Raw genomic sequence first — 16,279 nt, forward strand, 5'->3', positions numbered from 1 at the left:
AGTTGGGCAACAGACTTTCTAAGTTTGAAATACATTATAGCATGGTCATGGTTCTGGCTTGTAATCAGACATTTTCTGGAGACCTGCACAATTTAATTTATAGTAGAACCAGAACACAGTTTTACATAGAAAGTCAGATTCTATAAAGCTGGTGCAGTAAAAATGAGTAAACTTGAAAAAAGCCTTGACAATTTCTGCATCAGAGAATGATGTTTAAACAACACAGAAGGAAATTAAAGAAAAACAAGTAGGTAACTATGATGACAATCATGGAGAAAGAAAAGAGAGGAAAGAACCCTGAAAGAGAAGATAACTCTGAATTATCCTTTAACAGAGGGTCCTTGTGGTAAGAGCCCAGACAATTTACAGTGACTGCAGCAACACATCAATGGGGCAAGACCACTCATTATCAGTAAGGGCATGTTTCTGGACATGTTGTATGTTAGGGCTGCCAAGGTAACAGAACGAAAAGGGATGATCGGGGTTGAAAAGGTGCTGTATGTAAGATCTAAGAACTGGCAGCTCCCAAAGCATGAGACAAAGCCTTCCACTGACAGCACCAGAACACCAGCTGCTGTGGGGTGTTACACACAGGTACAGCTGCTTAACTGCACCTTTCTTTCATTAAGAAGTCAGAATTCATTCTTGTGTCAAAGCTTTACTCATTCCTGCCACTGCAATGGACCCCAATGGACCTACAGTTTAACAAACAAACCCTCAGCCTTTTGCCCCTTCCCGTGCATTTTGGGAGTACAGCCACAACAGTAGCTCTGGGGGGGTTGTTCACTGGGGGAAAGATTCAGTCCACAGTTCAAGTGAAAATATTTACTCCTACAAGATAAAAATAAGTTAAACAACAAATCAGTGTAAAAATGCTCACCCATTTAATGTTCTGGTGCCCAGTTTGAATGCAAACACAGAGCAAATTTAGAAGCAGTAACAAAAGGTGAAGAACTATTCCAGAGCTTCACAGAAAACAGAGGTTAAAAAAAAACAAAGGTTGGAGAACATGTGGATAGAAACATGTGCTTCTTTCTTAAAATCCTCCTGCACTTTAAGTTAAATCAGCTGTAAATTATAAAATATAAGCTATACAAATTAAAGCAATTAAAAATACAAATTTCTTGTCAGCATGTTGTTGTGTTGAAAAACAGAGGTTTTGCTGCAGAGGGATCAAAGAACCCTGTCGCCATGGATTCACAGCAACCAGGGTTATTCCTTTGTTAGAAAAGACGCACATGGATGCTCAGACGGGACACTTTTAGTTGCTTCACTCAGGTTTACTTTCTTGGTGAGGGTTAATGATAGAGAGAAGAGTTGGCAAATCACAGGCTGAGTTTTGCTGTCAGAGTTACGATAGGAGCTGCTTGGCAGGAGATGGCTCTGTGTTTGCTTTCAGGCTGGGTGCCAGCCCTGGGAGAGCCCCTCGGGCCACCTTTCTGCCTCAGCCCTTCGAGGCAGCCCGGGCCGGGACAGACCTCCACAGCACCCGTCCACATGCTCAGCTAGACTGACATCAGTCCTCCCACGCGACCTCTGGAAAATAATTTCACTGGTACCTCATCAATATGCTTACTAAAGCTTTGTTCGGGCTACTGAATGCTGATGGTTGTCAGACAATTTAACTAAAATCTGATTACACTTCCTTATAAGTTTAGTGATACTACTCTCACATGAATATGATGTGACTTTTAATATTCCTTCAGAGTAAATCTAAATAAACAATGTGTTGCACTATTACTGTTTACCATGTATGTTTCTTTTCTTTCTAGGAAAACACAATATTGAGAAGTCCAGCTCACGTGGGTTAGGGCACGCACACCTTGCAAAGTCTCGGTTGAAGTGAAAACAGCATGCTACTGCCGAGCTTTGCTGGGTCATTTATGTTCTGTTATGGAGATAGCTGGACTATTCTCCATGCAGCTCCCAACCTGGTGCTGTAGCAAAGAGTTTCAACATTTTCTCCCAGGGAGAGCATTAGTCCCAACAGCAAAGCCAACCACATCCCTCATAAGATGTTTGGAGATGATAACTGGTCACAGGACTTCAGGGAAAGGGGCCACCACAGAGCACATTAGGCAAAAGGAAGAATCAAGTTTTCAACCTTTTTTCTGACTGAAGGAGGGAAAAAAAAAATATTGCTAGAAGAATGCCCAAATCCCATCTCAATGATCTTCCGACATGCCCCTGTGTCCTGAAGAGACAGTTTCAAACATCTTTGTTTTGAACTTACCTTTGTGCAGTTTCCAGTGTGTTTCTTTTCTGATAGAAGTTTGGTTTTTCTGCCAAAGAAAAGACACAGAAGAAAGGAAGGAATCTTGTGCAAAAACCTTCCTCTCTTTTATGAAGGGAGAAAACATGTATTTTGAAGTGCATGAGTAAGAGTGATTGATAGCTCTACAGGAATTTTTTAATGACTCTGCTTCAGTAATTGAAGAAGTTAATATTGATGTTAATAGAATATTTTTAGGGCCTAAGACAGAAAACTGTAAACATCAGGAAACAGATACTTTCTAACTAGCTACAGGGCAGCACAAATATATAAAAATAAACAAGCTCCTTTTAATCTTATTTGTATTTCAGTCTTAGCAGAAGTCCAGACTTTAAGTCCTTTTTAAGGGCTGCTTCTCTGAATTTTTAAACTGGATGCTGGCTTGTTTTTTTGTCTTTCAAATGTTTATTGATTCAGTTATTTTTTTAAGCACCAGCATGTGAACATCTGAATCCCAGCAGGCTCATATGTATCAATGCTTAGAGTTATTAATTTCCCCAAGCTGTACAGCCATTTGTAACCCACTGCCATATGGCTCACTTCTCATCTTCTGTGCACATACATATAAACACGTATGATACTCAATTTATTTAAAATATACCCTCAGCTTTCTCTGAACGTTTTTCTCAGTTGGCAGCAATTGTATATCCTGTTTCCTTGCAAGTATTTTAACTGGAAAAACTCAAAACAGCTTAAAAAGCAACACACCTTCCTTGACCTGGCTTTTGAAGAGTTTCTTTGAATTTGGGTTCTGTGATGTCATCACAGGAACTCTAACCCATACCACAGCTAAAGGCACAAAAGTTTCCTCCATTAAAATAGAGAAGGAAGAAAGAGCTGGCTCAGAAAGGACATGAAAGCAACACGGTTTAGCCATGGTTCAGAAACACATACTGTCTCCCAGGAGCCCTTAGGACTATACCTGCTTATTACCTATCATACTACCCTTAAACTCATCTAACAACTCCCCAAACCCATTCTCAACGTAATTTAGTCTTTGCCCCTCTGGCTCTGGAAACATGCTTAAGAGTTTACCTGTGTACTAGATGGAAGAAATCCTCCACTGGGCAATTCAACAGTCCTTTCTGGGCTGTTCAAGCTTGGAGACACACACACATTTTCTGAAGACCAGAAGGGCTCAGTTTTGCCATAAATTTCACAAGGCAGAGGACTACAGCAAGTGGTGGTTGAGGAGTGTGGTTTTAACGCAGCACATGACAGTTTCCTTTAACTGAATGGCAGAGGCACCAAGAGGTGAGCGTGACCTGGCAGATGAGAAGGAAAACTGGAGCTGTGCCATTTCATACCAGTACCATAGCTGTTTAGAAAGCCAGCGTCCCAAAGCTGAGGGGCTTGAGGCTGCAGACAGCAGAGCACTGCTGCCTGTTTGCTTGTAACAAAGCATAAGGAATCGTGTACCCAAAAGCAGTTGCTTAAGGGGCACGAGAGATGGAGAGATTGAGCTTTGACCTGACATTATATATTTTATATTTCAAACCCAACCACACATAAACCTTGCATTTCAGAGAAAAGTCATAGAATCTGTCCTGGTTTGAGCCCAGAGGGCAACGGAGCACCACGCAGCTGTTCACTCACCCCTTCCTCCACAGCGCTGGGAAGGAGAAAAATTAATCAAAAGGTTCAGGATGGAGATAAGGACAGTGAGAGGTCACTCACCCATTAATGGTCACAGGCAAAAGACAGGCTCATTAGGGGAAGACAAAGGACGTCACTTTAATTCAAAATACTAATAACATTTAACAGACAGAATGGGACAGTGAGAAGCGTTACCATATCCTAAAAACACCTCCCCCCACCCCTCCCTTCTTCCCGGGCTCAGTTTTTCCCCCAATATTTCTACCTCCTCCTCCTTCAGTGGTGCAGGGGCAGGGGATGGGGGGTGCAGTCACTCAGGACTTTACATCTATCTCTCTCTCTCTCTCTCTCTCAACCTTCCAGTACTTAAAGGGGGCCTACAGGAAAGATGGGGAGGGACTCTTTAACAGCAAGTGTAGTGATAGGACAAGGGGTAACAGTTTTAAAGTGAAAGAGGGTAGATTCAGATTAGATACAAGGAAGAAATTCTTTACCGTGAGGGTGGTGAGACACTGGAGCAGGTCACTCAGAGAAGCTGTGGCTGCCCCCTCCCTGGCAGTGTTCAAGGCCAGGTTGGACGGGGCTTTGAGCAACCTGGTCTAGTGGAAGGTGTCCCTGCCCATGGCAGGGGGGGTGGAACTAGATGATCTTCAAGGTCTCTTCCAACCCAAAACACTCTATGATTCTGTGTTCACACAGTGAAACGTTGTGCTAACTAGCCTACAGCTCCCTTTGTTTGGCCACCTGAGACCTGCCAGTATGTTGAATTTCATGGACCTCAAAGACTGTAGCCATGTAAACAGACACAGTGAACCTATTAAAAATAAGCTGACCACTTTTTCCCCACTTCCAAATGGAATACCTAACAGTTCAAACAACTCACACACAAAATTTTCTCTGAAACACAAACTGAGTGACAGATACACTGATGTCCTCATGGCATTAAGACACACCAGGTTCAAACTTTGAGGATATTGCATCTGTTTTTTTAAAGTGCAAGACAAAGATTTCTAAGAACAGAGAGAAAAAGGTTATTGATGTCCTTCCCAGAAAAAAAACAGTGAAACAACAATAAAGCAGCCTGAGTTTTAGGGGTTTTTTTGTTTCATGTGAAAAGGCAGATTTTATCATGTCACATTGGATCCAAAGAGGTTCAGAACCACACTGCTAACAGCAGCCAATACTTTATTTAAATATCTTGTTAGCTATTATACTTGTGAATTTTTCAGACAGCAGTGAGCACCTGGAGCTACATCAGGCAAGAAACAGCACAAAAGGAGTAATGTCGATCACACCAGCAACCAGGCAGTTTTGATGATGACTTACCCTTGCAAATGTATATAAAATAGAAACGGGAATTATTGATCACACACATGTTCTCTTTCTGATCGATCCAACTGCTTTGAATGGAGCATTGCACATATTTCATGATTTTAAAAGGTAATCCGTGTATATTTTATCTTGCCTAAGCAAGCTTATTCTGCACCAGTTCCCATGTTTTCACTCCTTTTAGAATCTGACATTGCAACTCACAAAAATATCTGCACAGCATCAGGGGTTTTTTTCTGTTTAGATGGTCATCAGCTCTTGATCAAATCAAGAGCCAGTGTTCCTGGTCTCTTTATGACTAGACGTATCCATCTTGTACCTCATGCCCGTATTTTGGATACTCCATGTGCAAGTCTAATTCAGTTATTCAGGAAACTCCAGTAAATTGTTCAACCTTAAATTAACATAAGATACTCTATATTTATTAGAGACGACACATGGAATGAACAGCCTCAAAGAGAAAATCATTAAAGGCCAATCAGCAGCAATTTCAGTGATAAAGTGACCGAATTAGTATTCAGCAGATCTTATTTCTTTTCCCACTATAAACCTCACTTGTTTTGATAAAAATAAATGCTTATTACTCCTGCATCATTTCTTCCAACTTGAGGCATCTGCTCAATACTTGGCCTCTGAGCTGTTTAAGTTTGGGTATAATGCAATACTGAGGTATCATATATTTAATCCCCAGCAGAGGAAGAACTCCAGGATTCATAACTGATGTTTTCACAGAAAGCAGTTATCATGACATTACAACACATTTATGCCAGACTTACAGGTGTTTGCATTTTGATGTGGGACAACAACACGGATGGGAAAACTTAAGCAGCAATAAAGATAAACCAAAACCAAAATACAGTTTCCAAGGGGCCTTTTGAATTAACAATCAGGATTTCTTCACATTCAAGAACTTACTCCCAAGTATAAATCCATGTTTTAGCGTACAACAAAATATTTATACTTAAGGTCAGACTGCTGGCTTCACAACAGACTCATGAAGAGGTTAATGAAGAATCTATGTTTTGCTGTCAGTAACGTCAGAAGATTCCCCTCTGGAATCCACCCCACCTTCCCCAATACTTTAAGGCAGTATGAATACATACATGTGTGTGCATATATAGATGTAGATGAAAATACAAATGTATAAACACACACAACCCTTGCACATTCAGAATGCAACTAATACATTAAGAAAAACTAGTGGATAATGTATACTCATCATAGCATAATAAAAGCAACACTCTAAAATTATTTATTTTTTGAGTTTCTTGTGTTGTTCTTGACAATTCCTTCCTTGCAAGTGCCAATTTAATTAGAGTGCAATATTACATTGGAATATTTTATAAAGGATATTTTGCCTAGAGCATCAGATCAGTAAAGATTATGATAGGTAATTTCCAAGTCAAAACTTGTTAATTATATCTATCATAGTATTTTAATAGCTATCCAGCTACCACACAAGGGTAAACATTTTTGTTAAAAGAAAGCAGGTTTTTTCAGAAGTAGCTTAAACCTTTTTTAAAGGAAAAAAAACTCCAGCAATTACTTCTCCAAGCAAAGTAGTACTAAACCTTGAGTCTGAAATTACTGCAATAGTCTTGACCTAAACGCTTCGCTGATACTTGGTTCTCCTACCTCAAAGACTGCAGCTAAGTTGTCTTTTGACCTTGCTGATCTTTATTCATAGCACAAATGCAAATGCACTGCATGGGGAGGAGGGGAAACAAATCTCACCAGACCTCCAGAACGCTGTTACAAATGGCACATAGGACTGGCAGTACAAAATTTTAAAACAAACTAAAAATTCTTATTACACACTAATGTGTGATTGACTGCAGGCTTCAAGTTCATCTAATCTGCATAATGAGAACAGAAAATATAAATTGACAGAAGGCAAGGAATTTCAAACATTATAGTGGTAATAATGTCCATTATTGAAACAAAGAACAGCAAACAAATAAAATATAAGCTTCAACCTTATTTGTTACTCTCATGGGGTCTGATGTTTCATTAATGAAGAGCCACTTTTTCACACAGGACATATGTACAGACCAAATCCTTCCTCTTTTCCTTCACCCTCCTGAAAAAAGCACCCCTGTGTTGAGGTAGAGGAAAGCAGTGCAGATCTCTCTCCTTTGATCTAGAAGGGTTTATCCAGATCATTTGGGTCTTGTACACAAAAAAGATACAGGATAAGAGGATGCAATGTGTACTTAACACAGGAATATACCTGAATACTTATCAACCCTCCCCAGTAACTACCTCCATAAATGTGGATGTACCCCCTGTGCAGGGGTTTTCACAGAAATGAACAAGGAGTGCAACAGTGCACATCCTGGCAACAGATGAGACCTTGCAGTGCAGACACCCATCAGAACTTTGCCCTAATAGATAGCTCCTTAACATAACAAGTCTTATTTTAAGGAATTTCTTATTTCTATTTTGTTTCAGTAGCATAGGAAGGATGCACATTTGAAATTAACAGAAATACTTTAAAATAATTAAAAACCCCCTTTATTAATAAATTTAACATTCCTTCCATTTATTTAAACTTGTAGAAGATACATTCCAAATATGCAGCCAAGGAAAACACTGAAAAAGAAAATTAGAAATAAATAATGCAAGTCTGCAATAGCCAAGTATTTTCTCAGAAATTCTGTAAACAGATTGTGATTGGGACCTCTCAGGAAGTACTGTTTCTTAAAATGTAAGATTTCAAGAAATAAAATCCAAGAAAAATTGAAGTATGGTTCTCAGAAAACCACCTCTTTTAAATATCCACCTTCTATACTTTGTATAAGCCTACATTAATATGCTGAACAAAGAAGCCTTAAAATTAAGTGGACACAGAAATGGAAATGCTGATAGGAAGTGCCTCCCTGTGGTTTGCAGCCATTTAATTATAGTAGCTTACTCTGCAACAGCACAGAGGGTTCCTCAAGGCAACAAATCATTTAAATAATACAATGTCCTTAACTCTCATAGAAAGCAAAATAAAAGAGACTATCTGACATATCCTTTCTGAGAACACCATGATTGCAGATAGATAAGTAATATGGAAAAAGGAATTAACCTCTTCCCTGTGTTCAGTTGTTCCCAGGACCAAACAAGAACTCCCTTGAAACAGACACACATTTGGGCAGAATGTGAGGTGTAGTCATTACATATTGTAATACAGCTCCTGAAGAGGTAACCATTTCACTTGACCTTTCCTTCTCTGTTGCAGGAGACAGCAAAATTATGCTTCCAGATATCTATCCCACAGTAAGGAGAATTTGACAAGAACAGCTGAAATTCTCATTTATATTGAAGCTTCCTGCAATAGACCTGAGATGACAAAAGCATGTTAGCTATGAATCCTTCACTCCTCCTTCATTACTCTATTTCCCAAATTTCACAATGTGTTCTTAACTCTGTGTTCCCAATGATTAAATCTCAGGTTACTAAGTAATATTCATATAAATCTCAAAGCACTTACTTTATGCTGCAAAGTAATCAACTACATAAAATCTTTTCTAATCACCTCTGCCTGAATTCTACCACCTTGTTTGACGTTATTGCCCAACAATGAAAATTTAGATGCAAACCAGTAATGAAACAGTAATACATTCACTGAGCCTTCTTAAAAAGCATTTTCAAGACAGATTTAAAAAAACAGAATGAGAAGGGAAGGTTTGCAAATTGTGTTTTAACTTACTCAGGTAGGAGTACAGAAAAACTTTTCAGTATTGGATATACAACACAGTAACTGCTGTAAGGAGGAGGAAAATCAGCTTCCTTGAAAAGCTCCTGCATTTGGAGGGTTTTTTTGCAAGCCACAACTGCTTGTTTCCCTCTTAAATTCTCACTATATTACTTCATCATTTCACCGATACTAGTCTGCAGAACTTATAGGAGAGTCAAAACAATCACAACTCAGAAACTACTAGTCCATAAAAAAGGAACACTTATTTTTCTCTCAAGAGATTCTTACAGAGGTCTGAAATAATATTGGAAGAGATGCAAACTGCTAGGCCACTTGTTGTATTTGTGTGTCTCAGTACTTTGGTACCACAGAACACAGCAGCTTTCCTGCCAGTACACAATATATTAGGCATTCTTTGCTGTGGAGCTGTAAGCAAGCTATGAAAAAAAACCAAACCACCTAGGGTGGAGCTCTCACAACTGACCCTTTTTTGGTTTAACTGTATTGACAATGTCAATTTAAAATAAGAAACAAAAATCTTCAGATACAACTATTCAATACAATTAACCATTCCAGTTTGTTAAACTGAAGCATGCTCATGGCCTCTGTACTCTTACATTGCAAATATACCACCTCTGGACTTGTGCATCACAGACAGAATGCTTAACTGGTAACACAGTATTTACAGTGGTATCTGAGGCAGAAGCAGCACTTCTGAGTTTCTCATCTCAGGGTACAATACAGGTGCTTTTCCTGTTAGCCATTTTCTAATTGTAAATTAGTCACTTGACATGAAGCACAATGTCAAATGAAAATGACACAACCGAGAGTATAACCTGACCTTGACTAATACCATTCAATATGCAGCCACCAGGTATACATTTACCCTTGCTTTGCTTCAGAAAAAGCTACTAAAAGCTATCTAGTGTCTCTTAGAATGTGAACAAATTTCTCTGCAAGCATGACCGAGTCCCAAATCAGTAATCTAAAATCCACATATACGAGGAAATTATTCCACTTGAATTAATTACCTGTATAAGAAACATAATACTGCATTCATGTCATTCACATTTCACTCAATACTGCTTAATATTGAAATATTAAATAATTTCTTTGGCCAATAGTATTTGAATTTGGGATTTTTTTTTCTTTATGATACATACTACTTTGCACATCATATGCTTGTAACTCAAGGCTTTATTTTCTTTATCTGACTATTTGTTTCATAAACAGTGGCATTTAAAACCAGAAGTGAATTCTCAAAACTCAGAAGTATGGCAAACACAGTCATTTGGAAAAAACATTCACCTACGCAATAGCAGCCTCTGACAATTTCTTTGAGAAAGCTGTTAGTGCAGAAGAGATTTTCCCACAGCTCTGAAAAAGCTTACTTCAGCGACAGCAAAGTTGAAAAACTTTCTCACTATGCTACAGACAAATTTTAATGAAAAATTTTAATTCCCCTATAAAATATCTCCTTTTTAAACTTCAGCAAATTGTACTGAACTTCTCAGATCATTTACCCAGCCAGTTAACAAATTGTTAACACAAACTACAGCAGAATATACTAAATAATTAATTTCCAGAGTTCACCTTTATTAAAAACAACGTTTTTGTTGTGAGAACAAATAATCTCTCACTTGTAGCTTGAAAGCCTAAGATAGGATCATTGGCTTCCAGGGTTGCTACTAGCTGCTTAGCAACCTGTCCTACTTGTCTTCCTTCCTTCCTGTTGTAGAGAACCGTGGACAGAGGAGTTGGCTGACGATAGATGAAAACTCGTCGCAAGCACTCACAAAGAGCAGCGTAGGAGTAATCTGGAGCACAAGCCATGAACTTCTTGTCTTGCTTTGATGCTTGGACATAACCTGTGTAGCCCAAAAAGAAGTAGAAGGGATAAGTAATATATCAGTTTCAACAGCACTTTAACTGGCTAAGACAAAATCAAGCTTAGCTTAAAAAATAATATGCAATTAGTAACAAAAAAATGAAAGAAATATATGTTGTTATAAAATAAGCCAATAGTTTTTGGAAGTATGCATCAACCAATTTAATACCAATATACATTCTTCCTAACTGGTGTTTTTGATGCACATGTACCCACATCTAGCACCTCTCTGCCTCAAAAGGTCTTCCATTTCCTCAGCAGGATCATAAGGCACAGATACACATCTTGGGCCAGCATTAGTAGTCTAAGTAGAATAACCCTTTTCTCTCCCCTCAACTCCCACTCTGTAATTATGTTTATAATTTAAGATTTCTGAGCCTATCTAATCTTGAATAAACACTTAAAACTTATCTTCTATTTAGAACTGACTGAAAAAAACATTAGTTACTTTTCAACACACTGTAATCTTTGTTAATATTCACTCAGAAGGGAAAGGCTTCCTTTTCCTCTCCCATTACAGAACTCAATTAGTAAACAGATTTATTTCAGACTGATTTTTTTTCACACTTTTATAAAGAAACCTGAGACACAATCTTTGCAGAGTGATCTACCATCCTTCTGAAAAGTTACGTGCTTCACTTCCATTGAACAATGCATGGCAGTGACAATCACTGAAAGACACCAAGCATGCTAGAGTTTACTTTTTTTGGCTCTCCCTCTTAGGGAGAGGTCAAACCCTCATAGGGTAGAGGTCAGACTACTTGTACTGGGGCTGGCTGGGATGGAGTTAATTTTCTGCACAGCAGACCATAAGGTGCTGTGTTTTGATTTGTGACTAAAACAGTGTTGATAACCATGCGATTTTTTGGCTATTGCTGAGCAGTGTTTGCACATTGTCACACTTTCTATTTTTCCAACTCTGCTCGGCCCCAGTAGGTTGGGGATACACAAGCAGTTGGGAGGGGACACAACCAGGGCAGCTGACCCCAACTGACCAACGAGCTCAACCCATAAGCTTTCTTGGTTTTGCTTTTCCTGTTCCCTCCCCTGTCCCACTGGATGTAGGAAGGGGAACTGGAAGAGAGCAAGCAGCTGTGGGGTGCTAAGCCATCCACCAGGCTAACCCACCACAGTACCATCATACTTCAATACTCCATTTGCATGCCTTGAGGGTGTTTTGGTTGTTTTGAGGTTTTTTTAAACATTAACCCTAAAACTTCTAAATTTACAAATGCTTGCTACTGTCCTCAAAACATGTTCTCTATTCAAATCCAGCTTGACAGTTTTCACCACAAAACAATTAGTAAATAGCTAGACTACCAGTTTACATGATTGCTGTACTGGGAAATATTAGGACAGCCAGAAAAACTTTCCAAGTGTAACTTCATTAATTTAATTAATATATTTAAACACTGACACTAACAATAAAAGGAGGATTTAAGTATAGGTTTGCAGGTGAAAGAAGCTTTTGAACCAGGGGACTTGTATTTAAATGGGATTTCCCAGAAAGAAAATCATAGGCTAGTTTTTTAAAAAACAAATCTAAAAAAAGTCACTGTCCTCTATTTTCGTGGCCTACATTACGACACTGTTAGGAGCAGGGGATTTATATAGCAAGACAAATAAGCAGTCAGTGAAAGATATGGGCTTCTTCAACAAACTGTGGTAAGAATGGGCAAGATCACACAAATGCTCCTTCAATCAGAAGCAAATCATTAGACCTTAGCAGCCAAAGGTCTATTCAAGACCAATTGCTTTTTTTCAATAGAAAGTTGTTAGAATGGATATACAGAACAAAAAACTTGGTCCCTTCAGTTTCCCTTCAGTTCCTTCCCTAGCTTTCAGTCCAAGACTTGAACTGAAAAATACTAATTTTTCAATCATCTTTGTATAGCTTGTTAAAAACTAATTCCAAATGTTCAAGCAGAGGAAGAAGGAAATAGGGCTATTACCATTGCTTTGATCAATATAATGAATACTGTAGGTTTTGGAAAACTAGCCTTTTAAGCTAGAAAATACTAATTTTCACTACTAGCTCTTCAGAAGTACTTTTAAATTTGATTGTAGATAAACTAGCTGATGACTTATATCACCTCTGGCATATAAAAGGTGAATAGATTAGTACAGAAGTATAAATTTCAATGTAGTACTGTAAAATAATAGTACAATAAGGAGAAAGAACAACAATGTTGGGTTTTATCACCTTAGGTACAAAAAGGTCACAGATACCATAATTTCCTTCTTGTTATTTTCAAAACAATAGAAACACATACTTAAAACAGTACTACAAAGGCAGCATAGAAACAAATAGTAATTTGAAAAAACATCTTAATCCTTATGATCCACTTTTTTCCCAGCATAATGAAATTTGAAATGAGTAAACAAAGAACAAATTGTGAAATTAATCCCTTTTGTTAGAGGATCTGTTAAGCTGCTTACAGCTTAATTTGATTAAGTTAAAACAACAGGCTATTAAAAAAAAAAATCATTCACATTACAAAACTAAATAAATTGCAAAAACTCAGAACAAAACTAATTCTGTGTTATCATAGAACCACAGAATGGTTTGAGTTGGAAGGGACCTTAAAGCTCGGCCAGTTCCACCCCCCCTGCCATGGGCAGGGACACCTTCCACTAGACCAGGTTGCTCAAAGCCCCGTCCAACCTGGCCTTGAACACTGCCAGGGAGGGGGCAGCCACAGCTTCTCTGAGTGACCTGCTCCAGTGTCTCACCACCCTCACGGTAAAGAATTTCTTCCTTGTATCTAATCTGAATCTACCCTCTTTCACTTTAAAACTGTTACCCCTCGTCCTATCCCTACACTCCCTGTTAAAGTGTTCCTCCCCATCTTTCCTGTAGGCCCCCTTTAAGTACTGGAAGGCCACTATAAGGTCTCCCCAGAGCCTTCTCTTCTCCAGGCTGAACAACCCCAACTCTCTCAGCCTGTCCTCGTAGGGGAGGTGCTCCAGCCCCCTGATCATCTTTGTGACCTTCTCTGGATCCGCTCGAGCAGGTCCATGTCTTTCCTACACTGGGGGCCCCAGAGCTGAACACAGTACTGCAGGTGGGGTCTCACAAGAGTGGATTAGAGGGAGATCCCTCGACCTGCTGGCCACACTCCTCTTGATGCAGCCCTGTTGGTGATAACCTACGTGAGCTCTATAAAACACCTAATATCTTTCCTTTCATTTTGGACCCAGACTGAGAGTGGTGTGGTCAAACAAATGTGTTTTGGGGAGGGAGGGAATAAATTGTCACATTCATGACATTATTGAAGGAATAGGTCTAGAGAACACTTAGAGAACAAGAAGAATATAGCAGACAGCAGAAGTAAATTCTGGACCAGATTAATTTTCATGAAAACCAATCTATCTGTTTCTTACTTGAAAGGTATAATACTGGGCTACGTGGACCATACTATTTAATCTGATATAGCACTTCTTATTCTTGCACCCATATTTTTCAAAGTACTTTCTGCTTCTGAGCTTTAGGATTCTGCTTCAGTGTGTAAAAACAAATTCTTAGTTCTGATTGCAAGAATACAGCAATAACTAAGAATCCTTCACAATCACATTGTCTACTCTTCTGGCAATCTGTAATTTCAGAAGAGTTAGGGGCTTCTTCAGCCAGAGCTGGCACTTATGCTCCTGATTGATTTTTCCTGTCACGATGAATTTTTTTTTTTTTTTCAAATTCATGAAAACTTCCCATGTTCATAAAGTTTTGTGACAGAGGGTTCCAGAGCTTAAATGCGCATATGTGAAGTATTTCTTTTAGCTTCTTTTCAACCTACTACATACCAGCATCATTTGATGCTCCTAGCTCTTACAACAGAAGAAATAGTGAACAATCATGTCCAATTCTTCAGACTTGTCGCCTGGGACATCGAGATAGGAAAAATCTAAAGGTCACTTATTAAAACATCCTACCATAAGCATATATACAGTGCAGCTGTTTCCCTGATGATTTCTGTATGAGTGTTAAGGTGGTGATTGTGCTTTTAAGGCTTTACCTCAAGTTCACCTATCCAAGAAACTCTCCTTTTTACTGTGCAATACTGTGCTTGCATCCTGTATATGGTCTCAAATGGCCTATTTTCCTCCCAAGGCATAAACACTTTTTTTCTTACGTTCTAATATTTCTAAAATTAAGCTACCATGCTGCTATGAACAGAATTATAGTACCTTTCAAGTCAAATGTAATTAAGTGAAATATCAACAGAAGCCATACTAAGAGTATTCAGGTAAAAAAGTCTTAGACAGAGGAGTGTGACACAGAATTTAATTTCTTACCTAAAGCGTTAAAAGTTGCAATGTGTTCCCACATGTTCTCTGGTTGGTCAGAGTGGGGCTGCCAGAGAAGAGCATCAACATCATGCCTCAGACAGAAGCATGGCATTTCTCTGGGATCCACAACAACTGAGAAAAGATACTGGTTGCTTCCAAGATTAATCTGAAAACAAAACAAAGAAATACAAAATATTGATTCAAAGCATAAATAGCAGATTCTGTCACACATAGTGCCAAAGTGAAATGTTCAACAGCTTCATGTTTGTTAGTTGACAAAATGTTTGAATGCATTACACTGCATCCTACTGATCAACAGCTCAATACACTACAGGTAGCTAATAAATTTCAAGTAGATGCTATTAAGTTTCTTGGGATAATATTTAGGGAAACATGATGTCTACTACACAAACAAATGGGAATGTGTTTTGTGTAGAAACGGTTTTCTCTGATACAGGATCCTAACCTACAACTTCTGATGTTAGGAAAAGATTCTCTCTAATCACATCTGGTTTTCTGCAGTGCCAACGGAGAAGAAAATACTGTCCCTCTGCAGGAAAAGTTGGTAAGCACTGGAACAAGAATTAGTTAGAATATTAAAATTATGAAATGTCAACAATTTTTTATTCACTCACAATCAAATAGTTACTAAATTTGAGATTATCACATTCTTCATCAAATATGTCTAGATCACCAAAAACATTCAATAACCAATTCTGTTCACCAGGAATGACCAATTACATAAGATAGACAAGACAGGCATATCCTGCTACCAGAATAAACAATAGTAAGAATACACAATAAAACAACACATATTTTGAGTTTTCTATTGTGAGGAACTGAAGGAGTTAATGCCTCAAACATTCATCGAACTGTCTGCTGTACTGATCTTCTAAGGAGGACCACTGGCTCTATTGTGTAAGTTTGATACTTTGTATGAACAATGCAGGCCTTGCTAGTGACTACAATCTTCAAGAAGAGCTAGAAGATTGGTAAGAGGGGAACACCTGCCCCAGAAGGAGACAAAGGCTGGATGGTTGCCCGAGAAGCATGAAGTCAGCGAAAACCAGCAGTAACTGGGGAAAAGGTAAAAGTGGCAGGGGGAGATCGCAACCATTTTCTCAATTGGATGAAAGGGTTAATGCAGTCCATACCCTCTCAATGCCTGCGCAGAACCCATGCTCCACCTTTCCTCATCTCTCATGATAATGAGTTCATTCAA

The 16,279-nt window shown here is 38.7% G+C and overlaps 1 protein-coding gene and 1 long non-coding RNA gene across 8 annotated transcripts in view; both read right to left on the reverse strand.

The window, feature by feature from the left end:
• Window positions 1-1,908: 1,908 nt before the first annotated feature.
• LOC141954674 (uncharacterized) lies at window positions 1,909-3,482 on the reverse strand. Its single transcript, XR_012632223.1, has 3 exons — window positions 3,308-3,482; window positions 2,234-2,282; window positions 1,909-2,115 (listed from the first exon to the last, which is right to left on the reverse strand). It is a non-coding gene; the product is annotated as an uncharacterized LOC141954674 (long non-coding RNA).
• A 1,554-nt stretch (window positions 3,483-5,036) lies between these two features.
• Window positions 5,037-16,279, reverse strand: part of NUDCD1 (NudC domain containing 1) — a 62,669-nt gene continuing 51,426 nt past the window's right edge. For all 7 annotated transcript variants that reach the window (XM_074886599.1, XM_074886649.1, XM_074886629.1 and 4 more), the window contains 2 exons: window positions 15,064-15,223; window positions 5,037-10,750 (listed from right to left, as the gene is read on the reverse strand). In XM_074886599.1, the coding sequence (XP_074742700.1) occupies window positions 10,458-10,750; window positions 15,064-15,223 (453 nt within the window). In that variant the 3' untranslated portion in view covers window positions 5,037-10,457. The remainder of the gene's footprint in view (window positions 10,751-15,063; window positions 15,224-16,279) is intronic.

Source organism: Strix uralensis, chromosome 1 (assembly GCF_047716275.1).
Source record: "Strix uralensis isolate ZFMK-TIS-50842 chromosome 1, bStrUra1, whole genome shotgun sequence".
NCBI lineage: Eukaryota > Metazoa > Chordata > Aves > Strigiformes > Strigidae > Strix > Strix uralensis.